This window comes from Callithrix jacchus, chromosome 22 (genome assembly GCF_049354715.1).
Source record: "Callithrix jacchus isolate 240 chromosome 22, calJac240_pri, whole genome shotgun sequence".
Classification (NCBI taxonomy): Eukaryota; Metazoa; Chordata; class Mammalia; order Primates; family Cebidae; genus Callithrix; species Callithrix jacchus.
The window spans coordinates 39,146,022-39,165,950 of NC_133523.1; the positions used below are offsets into that span (position 1 = coordinate 39,146,022).

Below are 19,929 nucleotides of genomic sequence, written 5' to 3' on the forward strand. Positions count from 1 at the left end.
CTTATGGATGTCACTGCTTTTCTGAGGACTCAGGGGCCAGGATGGAGGGGCTGACTCAATCTAGCCAGCATTTAATGAGCACCTACTGTATGTATGGAGCCCTAACCCAATCCATGGGAATAAAGGAGTGAATAGTAACAATAAATAATCATAAGAGCAATTAGAGATTACTCTTTTATTTTGATACAGAATCTCACTGTCACAAAGGCTGGAGTGCAGTGGCACAATCTCAGTTTACTGCAACCTCAGCCTCCTGGGTTCAAGTGATTCTCCTGCCTCAGTCTCCTGAGTAGCTGGTATTACAGGCACACACCACCATACCTGGCTAATTTTTGTATTTTTAGTAGAGATGGGGTTTCACTATGTTGGCCAGGCTGGTCTCAAACTCCTGACCTCATGATTCACCCACCTCAGCCTCCCAAAGTGCTGGGATTACAGGCATGAGCCACTGCACCTGGCCTAGAGACTACTCTTTATTGAAGTCTGGCTTTCTCTCTTTGAGACAGGGTCTTACTCTGTCACCCAGGCTGGACTGCAGTGGCGCAATCTCAGCTCAATGCACCCTCCACCTCCCAGGCTCCAGCAATTCTCTTGTGCCTCAGCCTCTGGAGTAGCTGGGATTACAGGCATGTGTCACTATGCCTGGCTAACGTTTGTATTTTTAATAGAGACAGGGTTTTGCCATGTTGGCCAGGCTGGTCTCAAACTCTGACCTCAAGTGATCCAGTCACCTCAGCCTCCCAAAGTACTGGGATTACAGGCATGAACCACCGCACCAGGCCAAAATTCGGCTTTCTCATCTGTAAAATGACCAATCATAGATACAGATAGTCCACAGTGGCTTCTGTCAGGGTCCAGCTGTTAATGGTGGATGGTTCCAGGTTCTTGGTGTCACGAACAAAGAACTGGAGAAAATGAAAAAGCAAAGGAAGGGAGAAGGTTCGATTATTTTTTCTTTTTTTCCTTGCTATTAAAGCAATTAATTCAATAATTTTTCTTTGTCTTAATTTTTTTTCCTTTAAAATGCAGCAGGAGCCAGGCTCGGTGTCATGTGCCTGTAGTCACAGCTACTCGGGAGGCTGAGGTGGGAAGATTGCTTGAGCCCAGGAGTTCTAGGCTGTAGTGCGCTTTGCTGATCTGGTGTCTGCAGTAAGTTTGGCATCAATATGGTGACCTCCTGGGAGCAGGGGACCACCGGGTTGCCTAAGGATGGGTGAATAGGCTCAGGTCGGAAACGGAGCAGGTCAAAACTCCCGTGCTGATCAGTAGTGGGATCACACCTGTGAATAGCCACTGCACTCCAGCCTGGGCAATATAGTGAGACCCTGTCTCTAAAAAAACAAAAAAAAAATGCAGCAGGAGGAATGATGGGATTTATTGAAAATCAAAGTATAGGCCGGGCGCCGTGACTCACACCTATAATCCCAGGACCTTGGGAGGCCGAGGCGGGCAGATCAAGAGGTCAGGAGATCGAGACCAGCCAGGCCAACATGGTGAAACCCCATGACTACTAAAAATACAAAAAATTAGCCAGGCATAGTGGCATGTGCCTATAGTCCCGGCTACTCGGGAGGCTGAAGCAGGAGAATTGTTTGAACCCAGGAGGTGGAGGTTGTGGTGAGCCGAGATCTCGCCACAGCACTCCGCCTGGGAGACAGATTGAGACTCTGTCTCTAAAGAAAAAAAAGAGGGCCAGGCGCGGTGGCTCACGCCTGCCTATAATCCCAGCACTTTGGGAGGCCGAGGCGGGTGGATCACGAGGTCAAGAGATCGAGACCATCCCGGCCAACATGGTGAAACCCCGTCTCTACTAAAAATACAAAAATTAGCTGGGCGTGGTGGTCCCAGCTGCGCCTGTAGTCCCAGCTACTTGGGAGGCTGAGGTAGGAGAATTGCTTGAACCCAGAAGGTGGAGGTTGCGGTGAGCCGAGAACGTGCCATTGCACTCCAGTCTGGGTAACAATAGCAAAACTCTGTCACAAAAAAAAAAAAAAAAAAAAGAATGAAAGAAAACGAAAGCACACTCCATAATGTGGGAGCCGGCCGGAGCATAGCAGTTCAAAAGCCCTGTTACAGAGTTTTTCGGAGCTTAAATTCCCCCTAGAGGATTTCCCCGCCACTGGTTAAGTCTGGTAAGCCCTACGCAAATAGAGAAAATGAAGGAAAGTTAAAAAGTCATTTAGGGCAGTTTCCTGCAGTAACAGTTATGGCTGTTTCCTGCATGCTCCATAAAGGGGCGAGTTTCCTGTTATATCTGAAGTGTGAATTGGCCTTCTGTTCCCTGCCTCCAGACCCTATTTTCCTGTCTCACAATTCCTGGACTGACACTTCGTTTTTTATTTATTTTGTTTTGAGATAAGGTCTGTCGCCCAGATTCCTGAAGTGCAGTGGTGGGATCCTGGCTTACTGTAGCCTTGACCAACTGAGCTCAAGAGATCGTCCCATCTCAGCTTCCCAAGTAGTTGGGACTAGAGATGCCCACGGCCACACCTGGCTAATTTTTTGTATTTTTAGTAGAGACAGAATTTCCCCATGTTGCCTAGGCTAGTCTCTGTAAGATCTTCTAGGCTGACTTACTGTGCCACATACAATGTAATAAGTAACCTCTGTGACCTGCATGTACACTCCAAATGAGTTCCTAGAATTAAAACATCTGAAGTAACTGGAAAACCACAAAAAGGAGAATGACCAACCCCTGTGGTGCCTAATTAACTTTGAGACATTCTTCTATTGTTCCTTATTCCTGCCTCAACTGATACAGCAATTGGACTTTGTAACCGACCTTAGTCAACCTCATGACTACAGACCCTACAACCCTCTCCCAGCTTGCAAAACGCCCCCTGAACTGTAACTTCTGTAACTTCTCACTGCCTACCCCAAACCTACAAAATCAACTCCTATCCCACCACCCTCTGCTGACTCTCTTTTCGGGTTCAGCTTGCCCACACCTCAGTGAATAAATAGCCATGGTGCTCACACAAAGTCTGTTTGGGGGGGGGGGTCTCTTCATTCAGAGCACACATTTAACAGTCTCCAATTCCTGGGCTCAAGCAATCTGCCCATTTTGGCCTCCCAAAGTGCTGGGATCACAGGGGTGAACCACTGCACCAGGCCTGTGCTGACACTTTAAATGTGCCAATGCAGTTAGTGTATAATGATCCCGTGGCAGAGGGGAGAATGGGGCCCAAGTCAGTGCTGCATTGGCTGGGCCCCAAGAAGACAGACCTCTAGGCCTGGTGCGGTGGCTCACGCCTGTAATCCCAGCACTTTGGGAGGCCGAGGTGAGCAGATCATCTGAGATCAGGAGTTCAAGACTAGCCTGGCCAAAAAGTTAAAACCCCATCTGTACAAAAACACAAAAATCTGCCAGGCATGATAGTGGGTGCCTGTAATCCCAGCTACTTGACAGGCTGAGGTGGAAGAATCACTTGAACCCAGGAGGCAGAGGTTGCAGTGAGCTGAGATCATGCCATTGCACTCCAGCCTGGACAACAGAGCAAGACTCTGTCTCAAAAAAAAAAAAAAAAAAAAAAGCCCTCTAGAGCCTGTGCTCATTAACAAACCTCATGTAATCATCCCACATGCCATGCATTACTGAGACCCTACCTAGCTCTGGGGACATGGCAAGAAAAAGAGAGTCCTGCCCGCCTCATGTGCCCCCTCAAAAAGCCACGGGTCCACTGCAAATGGTTTTCATGATTATAGCTTTGTAGTATGTTTTCTTTTCTTCTCTCCTTTTTTTTTTGGCAGTCTCCCTCTGTCGCCCGGGCTGCAGTGCAATGGTGCAATCTCAGCACACTGCAGCCTCTGCCTCCTGAGTTCAAGCGATTCTCCTGCCTCAACCTCCTGAGTAGTTAGGATTACAGGCATGTGCCATCATGCCGGGCTTATGTTTGTATTTTTGTTTTATTTTATTTTATTATTTTGTTTTGAGACAGAGTCTGCTCTGTTCCAGGCTGTAGTACAGTGGTACCATCTGGGTTCACTGCAACCTCTGCCTCCCAAGTTCAATTGATTCTCCGGCCTCAGCCTCCTGAGTAGCTGTAGCTGGGATTACAGGCAGGCGCCACCACACCCAGTTAATTTTTTGTGTTTTTAGTAGAAATGGGGTTTCACCAGCCGGGTCCGGTGGCTCACGCTTATAATCCCAGCACTTTGGGAGGCCAAGGCGGGTGGATCACGAAGTCAAGAGATCGAAACCATCCTGGTCAACATGGTGAAACCCCGTCTCTACTAAAAATACAAAAATTAGCTGGGCACGGTGGTGCGCGCCTGTAGTCGCAGCTACTCGGGAGGCTGAGGCAGGAGAATTGCTTGAGCCCAGAAGGCGGAGGTTGCGGTGAGCGGAGATCGTGCCATTGCACTCCAGTCTGGGTAACAAGAGCGAAACTCCATCTAAAAAAAAAAAAAAAAAAAGAAATGGGGTTTCACCATATTAGCCAGGCTGCTCTCAAACTCCCGACCTCAGGTGATCTGCCTACCTCAGCCTCCCAAAGTGCTGGGATTACAGGCATGAGTCACCAAGCCTGGCAGCATTTTTGTATTTTTGGTAGAGATGGGGTTTCACCATATTGGCCAGGCTGATCTTGAACGCCTGGGCTCAAGTGATACACCGGCCTCGGCCTCCCAAAGTGCTGGGATTACAGGCTTGAGCCACTGCGCCCAGCCTGTAATATGTTTTCTTAACTGTTTTCTCCTTATTAGTGATAGTAATAACATTACTATTACTCACAGCCAGGAGCTCTACTCCATCCTGAGGCCACAAATGGAGAGACCCTAGCCCTCAGGGAACAAAAAGACAAAAGGAGAAGTTAATTTCAGACACCAATAGAGGCAAGGAAGAAGACTGAAGCTGAAGACTTCAAAGCCCTGGGTGTGGCCAACCTTAGACAGAGCACTCCACCGTGGGCTGCAGAGCGAAGACCGTCTCAAAAAAAAAAGGACAGGGCTGGGTGCGGTGGCTCATGCCTGCAATCCCAGAAGTGTGGGAGGCCACGGCGGGCAGATCACGAGGTCAAGAGAGCCCGAGACCATCCTGGCCAACACAGTGAAACCCATCTCTACTAAAAATACAAAAATAGAAAAATTTTAGTGGAGACGAATTTTAGTAGAGCTAGGCGTGGTGGTGTGTGCCTGTAATCCCAGCTACTCAGGAGACAGAGGCAGGAGAATTGCTTGAGCCCAGGAGGTCGAGGCTGCAGTGAGCTGAGATGGCACCACTGCCCTCCAGCCTGGGCAATGGAGGAGACCCTGACTCAAACAAAAACAAAAAGGGCTGGGCGTGGTGGCTCATGCCTGTAATCACAGCACTTTGGGAGGCCAAGGAGGGCGGATCATTTGAGGTTAAGGAGTTTGAGATTAGCCTGGCCAACATGGTGAAACCCCATCTCTACTAAAAATGGCTGGGCATGGTGGCTCATGCCTGTAATCCCAGCACTTTGGGAGACTGAGGTGGGCGGATCACCTAACGTCGGGAGTTTGAGACCAGCCTGACCAACATGGAGAGACCCTGTCTCTACTAACATTACAAAAAATTAGCTGGGCATGGTGGCACATGCTTGTAATCCCAGCTATGTAGGAGGCTGAAGCAGGAGATGGCTTGAACCTGGGAAGCAGAGGTTTCAATGAGCCGAGATCACGCCATTGCACTCCAGCCTGGGCAAAAAGAGCAAAACTCTGTCTCAATAAATAAAATGAATGAATGAAAATAAAAATACAAAAATTAGCCAAGTCTGGTGATGCATGCCTGTAATCCCAGTTACCTGGAGGCTGAGGCAGGAGAATTGCTTGTACCCGGGAGGCAGAGGTTGCAGTGAGCCGAGATAGCACCACTTCACTCCAGCCTGGGCAGCAGAGCAAGACTCCGTCTCAAAAAACAAGAAAAAAGAAAACCTTAATTGCAAGCAAAAAGCACAGAAGGCAGAAGGTACAGATAAGCAGAGGCTCCGTGGTCTGAAGGAGGCCAGTGCTGGGACCATGAATGAAGAAGACTGGGGGCGGTGATTCCTGTATCCTGAGGGGATCCAGGGTGGTCCTGCTTCCCAAGTCCCATGGGTGGGGCTATTGGTCTCTGGGGATCCACAGCTTGTATTTCTCCATTAACTTCCAGTCAGGGTTTCAACACTCTTGGGGCAGCTTTTCCAGGTCTTGAGGCTGGGCGGTTGAGTCCAGTAGAAAACAGGCGCCCTGGGGAGGGACTGCGGGTAATGCCCCAGAGTACCCGGGGCCTGGGAAGGACTGAGGCTGCCAAGCGCAGGGGGTGGTGGGGAAGGGTAGATCCTGCAGGAACAATCCCTGCTCTGTGCACTTGATTCCCACGGACTGGAGCCAAACTAAAGCACTGCCCGGACCAGTTCCGCTTCCAACCAATCCTGGTGCTTGTCTCAGACTCCTCCTTCCTTTCTCAGAACCCCATTCCCCTCAGGGCCCCCAGAGTCCAGGCCCCTAGATTCTTCTTTCCCTAGAACTCAAGAGTCTGGGATCCCCCAATCCCTTTTCCTCAGGACCTAAAGTTTGGATCCCCAGCCCCTTTCTCCCTTAGAACCTGAAATCACAGCCCCGATCAGTATTTTGCGCCCCCTAGTGGAGAGAAGAGTGCCTGTCCTGTGACTTAGAGTAGAAATGGCGAAGTTTTTACTTATTATGATTATTTTTTTTTAGAGACAGGGTCTCACTCTGTCGTCCAGGCTGGAGTGCAGTAGTGTGATCACAGTTCACTGCCACCTCGAACTCCTGGGCTCCGGCGTCCCTCCCACTTCAGCCTTAGAGTAGCTGGACCACAGGTGCATGCCACCACACCAGCTATTTTTTTTTTTTTTTGAGACGGTCTTGCTCTGTCGCCCAGGCTGGAGTGCAGCGGCGCGATCTTGGCTCACAGCAACCTCCGCCTCCCAGGTTCAAGCGATTCTCATGGTTCAGCTTCCTGAGTAGCTGGGATTACAGGTGCGCGCCACCACGCCCGGCTAATTTTTTGTATTTTTAGTAGAGACGGGGTTTAACCACGTTGGCCAGATGGTCTTGATCTCCTGATCTTGTGATCCACCCGCCTTGGGCTTTGGCCTCCCAAAGCGCTCTTTTTTTTTTTTTTTTTTTTTTTTTGAGGCGTGGAGTCTCACTCTGTGGCCCAGGCTAAAGTTCAATGGCGCGATCTCGGCTCACTGTAACCTCCGCCTCTCGGGTTCAAGAGATTCTCCTGCCTCAGCCTCTCGAATAGCTGGGATTACAGGCGCGCGCCACTACACCCAGCTAATTTTTATATTTTTAGTAGAGACAAGGTTTCAACATGTTGGTCATGCTGGTCTCCAATTCCTGACCTCGTGATTCGCCCGCCTCAGCCTCCCAAAGTGCTATATTATAGGCGTGAGCTACCACGCCCGGCTGAGAGCCTCATACTTTCTTTCAGGAATCATCCCCAGGGCAGTGCTGGAGATACAGCAGTGACCACAACAGTCCCAGGTCAGCCTGCCCAGTTGGGGAGACACACCCATCCCTGACAGTGATGACACAAAGTGATCGGCGTGGGATGGAGGAGCTGAGGGGGCCAGGAAGAATGGGAAATGGGCTCAGGGGGAGCTTCCTAGAGCGAGAGATACTAAGAGCTGAGACCTAGAGAAAAGTGGAGGTAACAGATAATAAAATGACAAATATTTAGAATATCCCAATGCAAAGCTTGCACTCCCTCCAGGTAATTTATAAAGTTCAAAATCACAGCACCTTGAATATTGACCACTTAAGCATGAGGCCCAGGACCTCATGTTTTACATTCGCTAGCTAACTAAGTCTTCCCAAATAACACAACAAGGCAAAACAGAAAGACGAATAACAAGTATGATTATAATCCCTAGTTTATAAAAGGGGGAGAAACTGAGACTCAAACAGAGATGTCACTTGTCACCAGCTTGGCCAACATGGCAAAACCCCGTCTCTACTAAAAATACAGGAAAAAAAAAAAAAAAAGAGCTGGGCGTGGCGGCGCACTCCTGTAATTCCAGTTACTCGTGAGGCTGAGGCAAGAGAATTACTTAAACTCGGGAGGCAGAGGTTGCAGTGAGCCGAAATCGCGCCATTGCACTGCAGCCTGGGCGACAGAGCGAGGCTCTGCCAAAAAAAAAAAAAGTCACTTGTCCAGGATCTCTTAGCCGGTCAGTAGCAGGACAAGGGTTTAAACCCAGGCCAGACCTGCACCCAAGTTCACGGGTGAAGGGTTAGCAGCCTCTGAAAATCTTGTCCTCTCTGGGCCTCCGTAACACCTTCTCCAAGCCAGGGGTCTCTCAGCACATGTCCAGGATTAGAGCCGTAGGAAGACACACAAGCTAACGAAAAATCGTGGAATTCTCAGAGTCGGCGAAGCCGAGTTCATGGATGCGAGGTTTGGACCACTAAGGGAACGCGCAAGCATGCTAAGCAGGGCTGCCCGAAAGCTTGGAGGTGTCTGATAGGGTCTCATCGGAGGTGTGTTGGCCGTAAGTCCCCTGGAATTGGAACTCTAAATACACTGAAAGACTATGAGCTTGGGAGACTTGGACGCAGGAGTTGTGTTAGGAAGAGGAGTAAGAAGACGAGGGTACTGGGTAAAAGGCTGCTCTTCCAATCCGAATACGGTGGCCAGAAAAGTTCCTATGACGACACAGGGCGTGTCTTGAAGCCTGTACTGTGGCCGGTAAAGCTCAAGAAACATGGAACGAAAGGACTCGAAGAATCGGCAGGGAGAAGCGGACAGGATGACCGGAAGACTCATAAAACTCTAAAAGTCGAGTTAATACGACGGGGCGGAAGGGACAGAACTTGTGGGAGGCGCATGCTGGCCGAGAAAGTCCTGGATTTTTGGAGTGTACAGCGTTTCTACTAGGTGAAAATAAATGGGCTGCGGGGAAGAGGAGTACGGGGGCCCGGTCGGTCCTTTCGTAACCAGAAGTGGCCCTCCCGAGAGGCGTGGCTAAGGCGCGCTTGCAGGATACGGTGGCCCGTCAGGGCTAGGAAAGCGTGAAATCTCGCGCGATTGCGCTGCGCCGTCGGGGACGGGGCGGGGCTGGCGGCGGGGGCGGGGACCCGGAGCGGGAAGATGGCGGCGGCGCAGGAGGCGGACGGGGCCCGCAGCGCCGTGGTGGCGGCCGGGGGAGGCGGCTCCGGTCAGGTACGGAGGCCGAGAGGGGACTGAGGGGATTCTTCCCCGGCCGGGGGGCCTCCCACAGGGCGTGTCCTACTCTTTGTCGCAGAATCCCGTGCACTGGGGGCTCCTTGCCCAGAGGGACCTTGAATACCCGCCCCAAGCGGGGCCGGACGGTGCCGGGAACGGGGCCCTGTTGCGTGTCGGGTCTCCTGCACGCTCGCTCCGGGCAGCCACCAGGTTCGTCGCTCGAGCCGGGGAGACAGTGGCTTGGAGAAATGCAGGCTTGTATCTTGGCGCGTTGGGTTCTCGACTCCGGGATTCCAGCCTCCAAGGCCGGTTCTACAGTCGTCTGGCATTCAGGGTCTCGTTGTAGAGCTTGAGGTGTGCGCAGTGATTAGGAGTTTTCTGGCTCTGGGGAAGTCAGGATATTCAGAGCACCGCCGACAGACCCATTTTACAGACGGGAATCCAAGGAACAGGGAGACTAAGGCGCTTCCAGAAGGTCATCACGGTTAGGTTTGTAACTTCATACAAGATATTGCTGACACAGGGACTGGTATGATGTGCTTTTAACGTAAACTCGTCCTGTGGGTTAATTAGTCCAGGTGCTGATGACTTCTGACCCACTGCTGCCTTAATTAAACACACTGCAGAACATACCATTTCAGGCAGCCACCGTTCAGGCATTTGGGAAATAGATGGAGACATCAAGGTGCTGTCGACCCACCCACTGGGATGTCACTGACATGTGGGAGGCAGCTCAGGGGAGAGGAGTGCCGGTTGAGAGGGGAGAATAAAGCTGACTCTTTGTATGACCTTGGGTGAATTCCTTTCTCTCTCTGGCCTTTATTTCTCCTGTGTCAAATGCAGAGGTTGGACAGGAGGGCCAGCCATGTCCCTGCTCTCTGGGGGTCGTGGGGGAGTGGAGACTGACATGTAAACAAAGAGTTATAATCCTGAATCATTAGGTTGGTGACAAAAGTCTGTGTCAGGGATTGGGGGAGCCCAGAGAAGGATCAAGTGATAATACCTGGGGAGGACACCTGAATGAAATTTGTGTGATAGAGCCTACTATATCTGCTCTGAATCTCTTCAGCATTCTCAGCCAGGGCCTGGCCTCAGGGACAGCTCAGGAAATGTTTGTTGAGTTAGTGCTGGAACGAAGGTTCAGCTCCTGTCTTCAAGGGTTTCCCAGTCTTGCTGAAAGGGGGTCGTTTCCCCTCTTAGTTTCTGTTGATTATTGGGTTGGGGGTGGTTTGAGAGACCAGGGCCCAGGTTGCTCTGATTGCCCTGAGCTTCCAGATGGCACTCTGATCTTCTCTTGTACCAACTCTGCTTAAAAACAATCAAGACTTACCCCTTTGCCTTTAGGGTGAAGTACAAATTCTTCAATAAATCTCAGCCTTGCACCATCCGACTCTTTTCTTCAGACCAGCCTAGGATTTCTCGAACTCGGGACTCCTGACATTTTGAATTGGATAATGCTTTGTTTGGGGGGCTGCCCTGCGCAATTTAGGGTGTTGAGCAGCATCCCTGGCCTCTACATGCCAGATGTCAGTAGCATCTGTGACAACCAAAAATGTCTGCAGACATTGACAAATGTTCCAGAAGCAGGGGGGCAAAGGCTTCCTTGTGTGAGAACCTCTGCCCTAGGGAGGATTCACTGCTCTGAACCTATTTTATTTCTAAACCTCTTTTATTGCTTCTCAGTCCCTTTCCTCATAGTAAATGCACAGGTCTCTCCCCTTGTTAGCTGGTTGATGTGTGTCCTACGGATCTCAGATGTCCCCTCCTGCAGAAAGTCCTCTTTGACTGTCTGGGCTCCCCTGTCGCAGCCCTGCCTCCACTGGGCTTCACTGTCTGGGGACTGGGCTCCTCTGGGAACCCCAGGAGGGCAGAGCCAGGACTGTCATGGTCACCACTGCTTTCTTAACACTGCTCAGCGCAGGGCCGGACACGGGAGGTGCTCAGTGTTTGTGGAATGAGTGGATCTTGAAACAGAGGCTGGGCTGAGGTGGAATTCCTGATGCCCACGGTGGATCCAGGTAATCCAGTGAAGACATGTGGCAAAACCTAGCTTCCTCCTGCTCTTGCATAGCCCTGGTGGTCTCAGCTACTTCCTGAGCCCCTTAGCAGATGTTGCTGGGGATTGCGCATGCACGTGGACATGCAGATCTAAGAGCAGGAACTGTGTCTTAGTCACTGATGTGTCCACAGCCACTGCTACCCTCCCACGGCTGGAGCCTAGTGCACAGCGGGCAGACCCTCGGCCCTGTCTCCTGCCTTAGCCAGCCTGCTCCTATGGCCAGAAACTCAGACACAGAACCCACAGTTTTGCATTCATCCTTCAGCAAATGCAAATTGAGTCAGCTACATTGTGCTGATGCTGGGGATACAGCTGTGAACAAAATAGGTGCTGCCCTCTTGAAGGCCCTTGCCCTATGTTCTAGTTAGAGTTGGATTTAGGGGAAGCGCAGATGGGTACACACAGTGAACAAGATAAATAAGAAAAACAGCAGTTCAGCTGGCTGTGCGTGCCATGGACAGAAATAAAACTGGGCTGGGGATAGAAGAGTTGCAATTAAATAGGGTAGTCTAGGAAGGCCTCTCTGAGGAGGTGACGCTTGAACAAAGACCTGAAGGAAGTGAGAAAGGGAGCCCCAAAGATACACAAGGAAAAGCCCTTCAGGCAAAGGATTAGCGGGTGTGAAGGCCTTGAGGTGGGAGGTGCCTGGTATGATGGAGGGATGGTGAGGAAGCTGGAGCCCATGAGTGAGGGGAGAGAGGTGGGTGGGGTCAGATGCCAAGCTTTGGAGGCCTTAGGGTGGACTTGGCCTTTACTCTGAGGGAAATAGGAGTTGGGGAGAGTGACTTTTTTTTTTTTTTAAAGACAGGGTTTCACCATGTAGGTCAGGCTGGTCTTGAACTCCCGACCTCAGGTGATCCACCCACCTTGGCCTCCAAAGCGCTTGGATTACAGGCATGAGCCGCCATGCCCGGCCTGACTTTTTTTTTTTTTTTTTTTTAAATGGAGTTTTGCTCTGTCACTCAGGCTGGAGTGCAGTGGTATGATCTTGGCCCACTCCAACCTCTGCTTCCTGGGTTCAAGCAATTTCTGGCTAATTTTTGTATTTTGAATAGAGATAGGTTTTGAACTCCAGACCTAAAGCAGTCAGCCTGCCTGGGCCTCCCACAGTGCTAACATTACCAGCATGAGCCATCTCACTTCTCTGAGAATGACTCTTTTTTTTGAGTTTTGCTTTTATTACCCAGGCTGGAGTGCAATGGCACTATCTCGGCTCACGGCAACCTCCGCCTCCAGGGTTCAAGCAATTCTCCTACCTCAGCCTCCCGAGTAGCTGGGACTACAGGCTGCGCCACCATGCCCAGCTAAATTTTGTATGTTTAGTAGAGACGTGGGTTTACCTTGTTGACCAGGATGGTCTCGATCTCTTGACCTTGTGATCCACCTGCCTCGGCCTCCCAAAGTGCTGGGATTATAGACGTGAGCCACCGCGCCCGGCCGAGAATGACTCTTTATTGGAGTATAATTTAGATGCTCTAACGTTCAGCTGTTGTCAGGATACAGTTCAGCGGCTCCTGGTCCATTTATGCAGTTGTATGGCGCAGCCGTCACCATGGTCTGGTCTGAGAAAGCTTCTGTCCCCTCAGAAAGTTCCCTTTTGCAGGCTCTGCTGCTCCCAGCCTAGGCAGCAGAGACTCAAAATGGGTTTGACGTTTACAGTGTTGCATAGGTCTGTGGTTGTTCCTTTTTATTTTATTTTTTACAACCTAGGATCAGGGAAATTTGGCCTTTGGGGAAATCCTAAAGTGCATGCTCCCAGTTGTTCCTTTTCACTGCTGAGTCGTAGTCCACAGACGTGGCACAGTTTATTCTCTCACTCCTCAAAGGATATTTGGGTTGTTTGTAGTTTTTGGCTATTACCAGGAATGTTGCTATGAACATTCATGTACAAGCTTTTGTGTGGCTATGTTTTGTTTCTTGTTTTTTTAAGTAATAGAGTCAGGGTCTCCCTATGTTGCCCAGGCTAGTCTCGAACTCCTGAGCTCAAGAGATCCTCCTGCCTTGGCCTCCCAAAGTGCTAGGATTACACGCATGAGACACCATTGTTTGTTTTGTTTGTTTGTTTGTTTGTTTGTTTTTGTTTTGTTTTGTTTTGAGATGGAGTCTCCCTCTGTCGCCCAGGCTGGAGTGCAATGGCGCGCTCTCGGCTCACCGCAACCTCCTCCTCCCAGGTTCAAGCAATTTTCCAGTCTCAGCCTCCCAGGTAACTGGGATTACAGGTGTACACCACCATGCCTGGCTAATTTTTGTATTTTTACTAGAGACCGTGTTTCACCATGTTGGTCAGACTAGTCTGGAACCCCTGACCTCGTGATCCACCCACCTCAGCCTCCCAAAGTGCTGGGATTACAGGCGTGAGCCACCGCGCTTGGCATGTTTTGTTTTTGTTTTTGTTTTTTGACAGTCACGCTCTGTTGCCCAGGTTGGAGTGCATTGGGGTGATTCTGGCTCACTGCAGCCTCATCCTCCAAGGCTCAGTCAATCCTCACACCTCAGCCTCCTGAGTAGCTGGGACCACAGGCATGTACCACCACACCTGGCTAATTTTTACATTTTTAAATACAGATGAGGTCTTGCTCTGTTGCTCAGGCTGGTCTTGAACTCCTGGGCTCAAGCGATCTTCCTGTCTTCCTCCAGAAATGCCAGGATTATAGGTGTGAGCCACTGCACCTGGCCTGCTGCGTGTTTTCTGCCTCCTGGGCAGCCATCCAGGTTGGGTTTGTTGGATTGTGTAGTAGGTGCACATAGGACTCGTTAAGTAATTGCTGTATTTTCCGAAGTGGCTGCACTTTTACTTTCCCCATAGCAGTGTACGAGGTTCCCATTTCTCCACATCTCCGCCAGCACTTGTGATTGTCCATCTCTGTGATGCTGGTCACCCTAATGCGTGCGAAGCGACATCTCATTGTGGTTTTAACTTGCCTTTCCGTGGGAAGGTTCCCAGCCAGATCACCCGTCACTAATGGGTAAGAGCAGAGACCTGGGAGTCAGCCAGATGTGGCTTCAAATCCTGACCTGGTGCCAAGCGTCCATTCCTGACCCCGAATCAGCTCAGACCCGTTGAAGGCCTTACTTGGACCAGTAAATCTCCCAGGAGCTAGGCTGGCCTTGAGTAGGGCCCCCCCCCCCCTTAGATCTCCTCACTAGAATATGGCTGCCTCTGTCTCAGCCCGAGGGTCTCACCCAGACGACCCGGACATCAAAGGGAGTTCCTTAGGGAGACCTCTGACCACCCACTCCAAAGTGGGTCCCTGTCCCCAACTCAGTTGCTGTCACTTCCACCTGCTTGTTTTCCATATACCGTTTTTAATTACCTTGTTTACACTTCTGGTGTGTTTCCCTCTAGATCCCCAGCTCTGGACAAATAGGTCCCAAATTTCTGTCTAAAATGTGCCGGTATTTTCACAACCTGGTCCGCAGGTCAGAGGGGATCACATCACAGAAGTGATGTGCCAAGAACGGTGGGACTAGGACTATAGCTCAGGTCCGTCTGACCCTGGAGCCCCTATAGTGCCGTCCTGTGCTTTGGGAGATTACAGGAAAGAGCTCTTGCTGGGGAAGGGGACAGGAGGTGACGAGTGAAACATTTAACAAATGTGGCCCCTCTGACCATGCTCCTGGGGCATTTGCTATCTGGTGGGTGAGGTGAACAGAGAAAACATTGCAGAGGCATGGGCTGGGGGTTGTGGAGGGGAAGGCTGGATCCTGGAGTCTCAGTGGGACCTGGGTTTGGATGACCTGAGCCTCCAGGGCGAGCCCTTTAGACAGCAGTGGCTTCACATGTGTTTATCACACCCCTGCTCTGTGCCACTGGTGCTCCCAAGCTAACCGTGACCATGACAGCCCTGCTTCTGCCTCTTGAAGGCTGATGGCTGAGGGGACGTTGGGAGGAGGGGTGAATGAGAACAGCACTGGGGAGCCAGCAGGGTGCACGAAGGTTGAGCAGAACATCTCCTTCCCAACCTGACATTTGGAGAGTCTCTGATTGTGAGCTTCTGTGTCTGAGTGAAGAACCCTCCTCCGGGAAGCCCTGCCTGACTCCCTCGCCCACTCCACTTCTCTTCTGTCATTCTGCCTCTGCGTTCATCCTTCCCCAGTGACCAGACAAGTGGCTTCACCTCTCTGGGCCTCGTTTTGCTCAGCAGCCAGATGGAGCTGGTCATAATTGTGGCCTCAGGGTTAGTGTGCTGTGTGCCATCACATACATGTCCTGTGGCTGTGGCTCATGGTAGGGGCTGATAGTCTGGTTGTATTTTTCTGTCTGTCTCACCTGCTGGACCAGCGGTCCTTGGTGGGGAAGACTGGGCACAGAGGGAACCTCAGGAATGGTTTGCCCAGGGAAGGCCCTTTCAGCTAAGTCCCAGCCTTGAAGAACCTGGCACCTGCCACGAGACTCCTTCTCTTGTTGTCCCTGATAGCCACTTCCTTGCATCCTGGCTCCAGCCCCAGGGAACAGTGAACAGTCATCAGAATCAGACTGTGTCTCTCATCTTCTGTTTCTTCACCTGCTGCTTCTCTTACTTCCTCCTTTGCACCACCAATTTACTATGTTTTGGGTCTCAGCTCCGATGCTCACTCCTCCAGGAAGTCACCCCGACCCCTCTGCTGGACCCCAGGTACCTCTTGAGGCTCCTGCATTCCAGCCCCACTCTGGACAGCTACTGTCTAGAGATCTAGAGATGAGTCTGTCTCCCCCGCCAGGCTGTCGAACCCCAGGAGGACAGTAAAGGACTGTCTGGGTCACCAGTGGGTCCCCAGCACAGAGGAGGCACTGAGGGAGTGTTTTCCTCCTAAAAGAAGAGGACCCCACCTTCCCAGGTGCTTTCCTTGATTCATTCTCCAGTTATCGGTAAGCACCCACTCTTTCTTTTTTTTTTTTTTTAAGACGGGGTTTCACCATGTTGGTCAAGCAGGTCTTGAACTCCCGACCTCAGGTGATCTGCCCGCCTTGGCCTCCAAAGTGCTTGTATTACAGGCGTGAGCCACCGCGCCCAGCCGTACCCACTCTGTGCTCATCCTGTGCCCGGCCTTCGTGTGTGATGGTGTCTAAGACAGCGTCTGTGTCCGTTCTCCCTCCTTACCATGGCCTCTGTCCCCCACAGGTGACCAGCAATGGCAGCATTGGGAGAGACACGCCAGCAGAGACCCAGCCTCAGAACGCACCACCCCAGCCAGCACCCAATGCCTGGCAGGTCATCAAAGGTGTGCTGTTCAGGTGAGCAGACGGGACTTGGGTTCGTTCACTGAAGACATTCGAATGAAAGCATAAGGAAGAAAGGAGAAATCAGCTGACAGCTGAGAGTGGTGATCATTACTGTATTGGTAGAGTTGTTTTTTTTTATGATGGAATGTTTTCTAAACTTTTTTTTTTTTTACCCTGGGAAAATATACTGAAATAGGCAGTCTCCCTGAGCCTATTCTGGTTTGTGGGGGCTGCCTGATTTGTAAAAAAATAAAAACGAAAAATACTGATGTAGCTTGCTAGGGCCCTTGTAACAAGTAATACAGACCAAGCAGCTTAAACAACAAAAATACAGAATTGGATTTTCTTGCAGTTCTGGAGGCTGGAAGTCCAGGATCTAGGTGTGGGCAGGGCTGGTTTCTTCTGTGGCTTCTCTCCGTGGCTTGCTAAGGCCGTGTTCTCCCTGTGTCTTCATGTGGTCTTTCCTCTGTATGTGTCTGAGTTCTAAGCTTCTCTTATGGGGACACTAGTTGTACTGGATTAGGGCCCACCATAATGAGCCCACTGGACCTTAGTGTTTTAAAGACCCTATCCGGGCTGGGCACAATGACTCACACCCATAATCCCAGCACTTGGGAGGCCACGTCGGGAGGATCGCTTGAGCCCAGGAGTTTGAGACCAGCCTGGGCAACATATGAGACCTGGTCTCTACTAAAAATAAAAAAATCTGGCTGGGCGCAGTGGCTCATGCCTGTAATTCCAGCATTTTGGGAGGCCTAGGCAGGCAGATCACAAGGTCGAGAGATTGAGACCATCCTGGCCAACATAGTGAAACCCCGTCTCTACTAAAAATACAAAAATTAGCTGGGTGTGGTGGCAGTCGCCTGTAGTCCCAGCTACTCAGGAGGCTGAGGCAGGAGATTCGCTTGAACCCTGGAGGTGGAGGTTGCAGTGAGCCAAGATCACGCCACTGCACTCCAGCCTGGCAGCAGATCAAGACTCCATCTAAAAAAAAAAAAAAATTAGCCAGGTATAGCGGCACACACCTGTAGTCTTGGCTACTCAGGAGGCTGAAGCAGGAGGATCACTAACTAGAGCCTCAGAAGTTGAAGCTGCAGTGAGCCAAGATCACACCCCTGCATGCCAGTCTGGGCAACAGAGCAAGACCCTATCGCAAAAAAAAAAAAAAGGTGGGGAGACCCTCTCTCTAAATTCAGTTTCGGTGGTGCTGAAGGTTAAGACTTCAACACATAGGCCAGGCGTGGTGGCTCACCCCTGTAATCCCAGCACTTTGGGAGGCTGAGGTGGGTGGATCACGAGGTCAAGCGATCGAGACCATCCTGGCCAACATAGTGAAAGCCAGTCTCCACTAAAATATAAAAATTAGCTGGGCCTGGTGGTGTGTACCTGTAGTTCCAGCTACTCAGGAGGCTGAGGCAGGAGAATTGCTTGAACCTGGGAGACAGAGGTTGCAGTGAGCCGAAATCACGCCACTGCACTCCAGCCTGGCACCTGGCAACAGAGTGAGATCCTGTCTCAAAAAAAAAAAGACTTCAACACATGAATTTTAGGAGATTGGTTCAGCCCACATCTGCACATAACATCAAATTTACCATTTTTACCTATGTTTCCATTTTAACCTTTTTGTTTTGTTTTGTTTTGTTTTTGAGACTGTCTCTCTCTGTCACCCAGGCTGGAGTGCAGTGGCACAATCTCGGCTCACTACCACTAGCCTCTGTCTCCTGGGTTAAGCAATTCTCCTGCTCAGCCTCCTGAGTAGATGGGATTACAGCGCCCACCACCATACCCAACTAATTTTTGTATTTTTAGTAGATAGGGTTTCACCATGTTGCCCAGGCTGGTCTCGAACTCCTGACCTCAGGTGATCTACCCACCTCAGCCTCCCAGAGTGTTGAGATTACAGGCATGAGCCACCTCACTTGGCTCATTTTAACCATTTTTAATTATATAGTCCTGTGACAGAGTACATCTACACTGTTGTGCCCCGATCACCATTATCCATTCCAAGAACTTCCTCTTCCCAAACTGAAATTCCACACTCAACAGACACCAGCTCCACATTTCTCCTGCCTCACAGCACCTGGCAGCCTCCTTTCTACTTGTCTCTCTGACTTTTTACTACTCTAGTTAGCTCCTGTATGTAGAATCAGGCAGCAGCTGCTTCTGTGACTGCCTGGTGGTGACCCTTTCACCTGTCTGTTTGTTTGCCATTCCTGGGCATTGGGACCCCAGGACCTGCTTTTTGAAAGCCCAACTTCTGTCTGAGGCCCTGGGGAGATGCTGGGTGGTAGTGAGGAATGTTTGGTGCTGGGTTCTATCCTTGCCTGCCTAGACCTGGTGACGGTCACCTTCTGTGCTCTGAGCCTTTGTTTACTCCTCTGCAAAATAGACATTCCTTTTATTTATTACTTTGTTTTTGGAGATGTATTTTAGCAAAATAAGAGACCATGCAGTTAGGCATCAGCTCCCCTAGTTATCAGACGGAAGGAATTGCAGAGCAGAGATGTTTAAAACAGTTATCTCACTGGGCGCGGTGGCTAAGGCCTATAATCCCAGCACTTTGGAAAGACAAGGCAAGCGGATCACAAGGTCAAGAGATTGAGACCATCCTGGCTAACATGGTGAAACCCCATCTCTACTAAAAATACAAAAATTAGCTGGGCGTGGTGACAGGCGCCTGTAATCTCAGCTACTCAGGAGGCTGAGGCAGGAGAATCACTTGAACCCAGGAGGAGGTGGAGGTTGCAGTGAGCTGAGATCGTGCCATCGCACTCCAGCCTGGCAATAGAGCAATACTCTGTCTGTCTCAAAAAAATAAAATAAAACAGTTATTCCCTTGGCCAGGACGTCTTCACGTGGCTATGACCAGCTGCACAGGAGGCTGGGAAATGTGATCTTTAATCTGGGAAAGAGAGCATCCTGCTGGAAAGCAGGGCTTCTGTTACTGAGGAGGAACAGGAGAGTGGTTTTTAGAGGCAGCTACTCATCTCTTCTACAAAATCTTATTACTGGTTTTTCTTAACTTAAAAATAGTATGTGTTTAGTTTACAAAATTAAGTAATTCAAACAACACAGAAGAGTGAAAAGAAAAAATTAATGAAGCCGGGCACGGTGGCTCACGCCTATAATCCCAGCACTTTGGGAGGCCAAGGCAGGTGGATCACGAGGTCAAGAGATCGAGACCATCCTAGTCAACAAGGTGAAACCCGGTCTGTACTAAAAATACAAAAATTAGCTGGGCATGGTGGTGCGCGCCTGTAGTCCCAGCTACTCGGGAGGCTGAGGCAGGAGAATTGCTTGAACCCAGGAGGCAGAGGTTGTGGTGAGCCGAGATCCTGCCATTGCACTCCAGTCTGGGTAACAGCAGCGAGACTCCGTCTGAAAAAAAAACAAAGTGAAGATGGCGCCAAAAGCGAAGAAGGCAGCTCCTGCCCCTCCTAAAGCCGAAGCCAAAGCGAAGAAGGCAGCTCCTGCCCCTCCTAAAGCCGAAGCCAAAGCGAAGAAGGCAGCTCCTGCCCCTCCTAAAGCCGA

General features: G+C 50.5%; 1 protein-coding gene across 5 annotated transcripts in view; it reads left to right on the plus strand.

Annotated features, from left to right (window-relative positions):
• Positions 1 to 8,640: 8,640 nt before the first annotated feature.
• The window catches only part of CLPTM1 (CLPTM1 regulator of GABA type A receptor forward trafficking), a 39,496-nt gene continuing 28,207 nt past the window's right edge, over positions 8,641 to 19,929 (plus strand). The window contains exons 1-2 of one of the 5 annotated variants that reach the window (XM_008988231.5): positions 8,641 to 8,848; positions 16,298 to 16,410. Coding sequence is in view for 1 of the 5 variants with exons in the window: in XM_002762230.7 (XP_002762276.1) it covers positions 9,062 to 9,133; positions 16,298 to 16,410 (185 nt within the window). In the remaining 4 variants the exon portion in view is untranslated. Of the gene's footprint in view, positions 8,849 to 9,036; positions 9,626 to 16,297; positions 16,411 to 19,929 lie in introns of those variants that run through there. The other 4 variants (XM_035283589.3, XM_035283590.3, XM_002762230.7 and 1 more) reach the window with 4 other exon arrangements.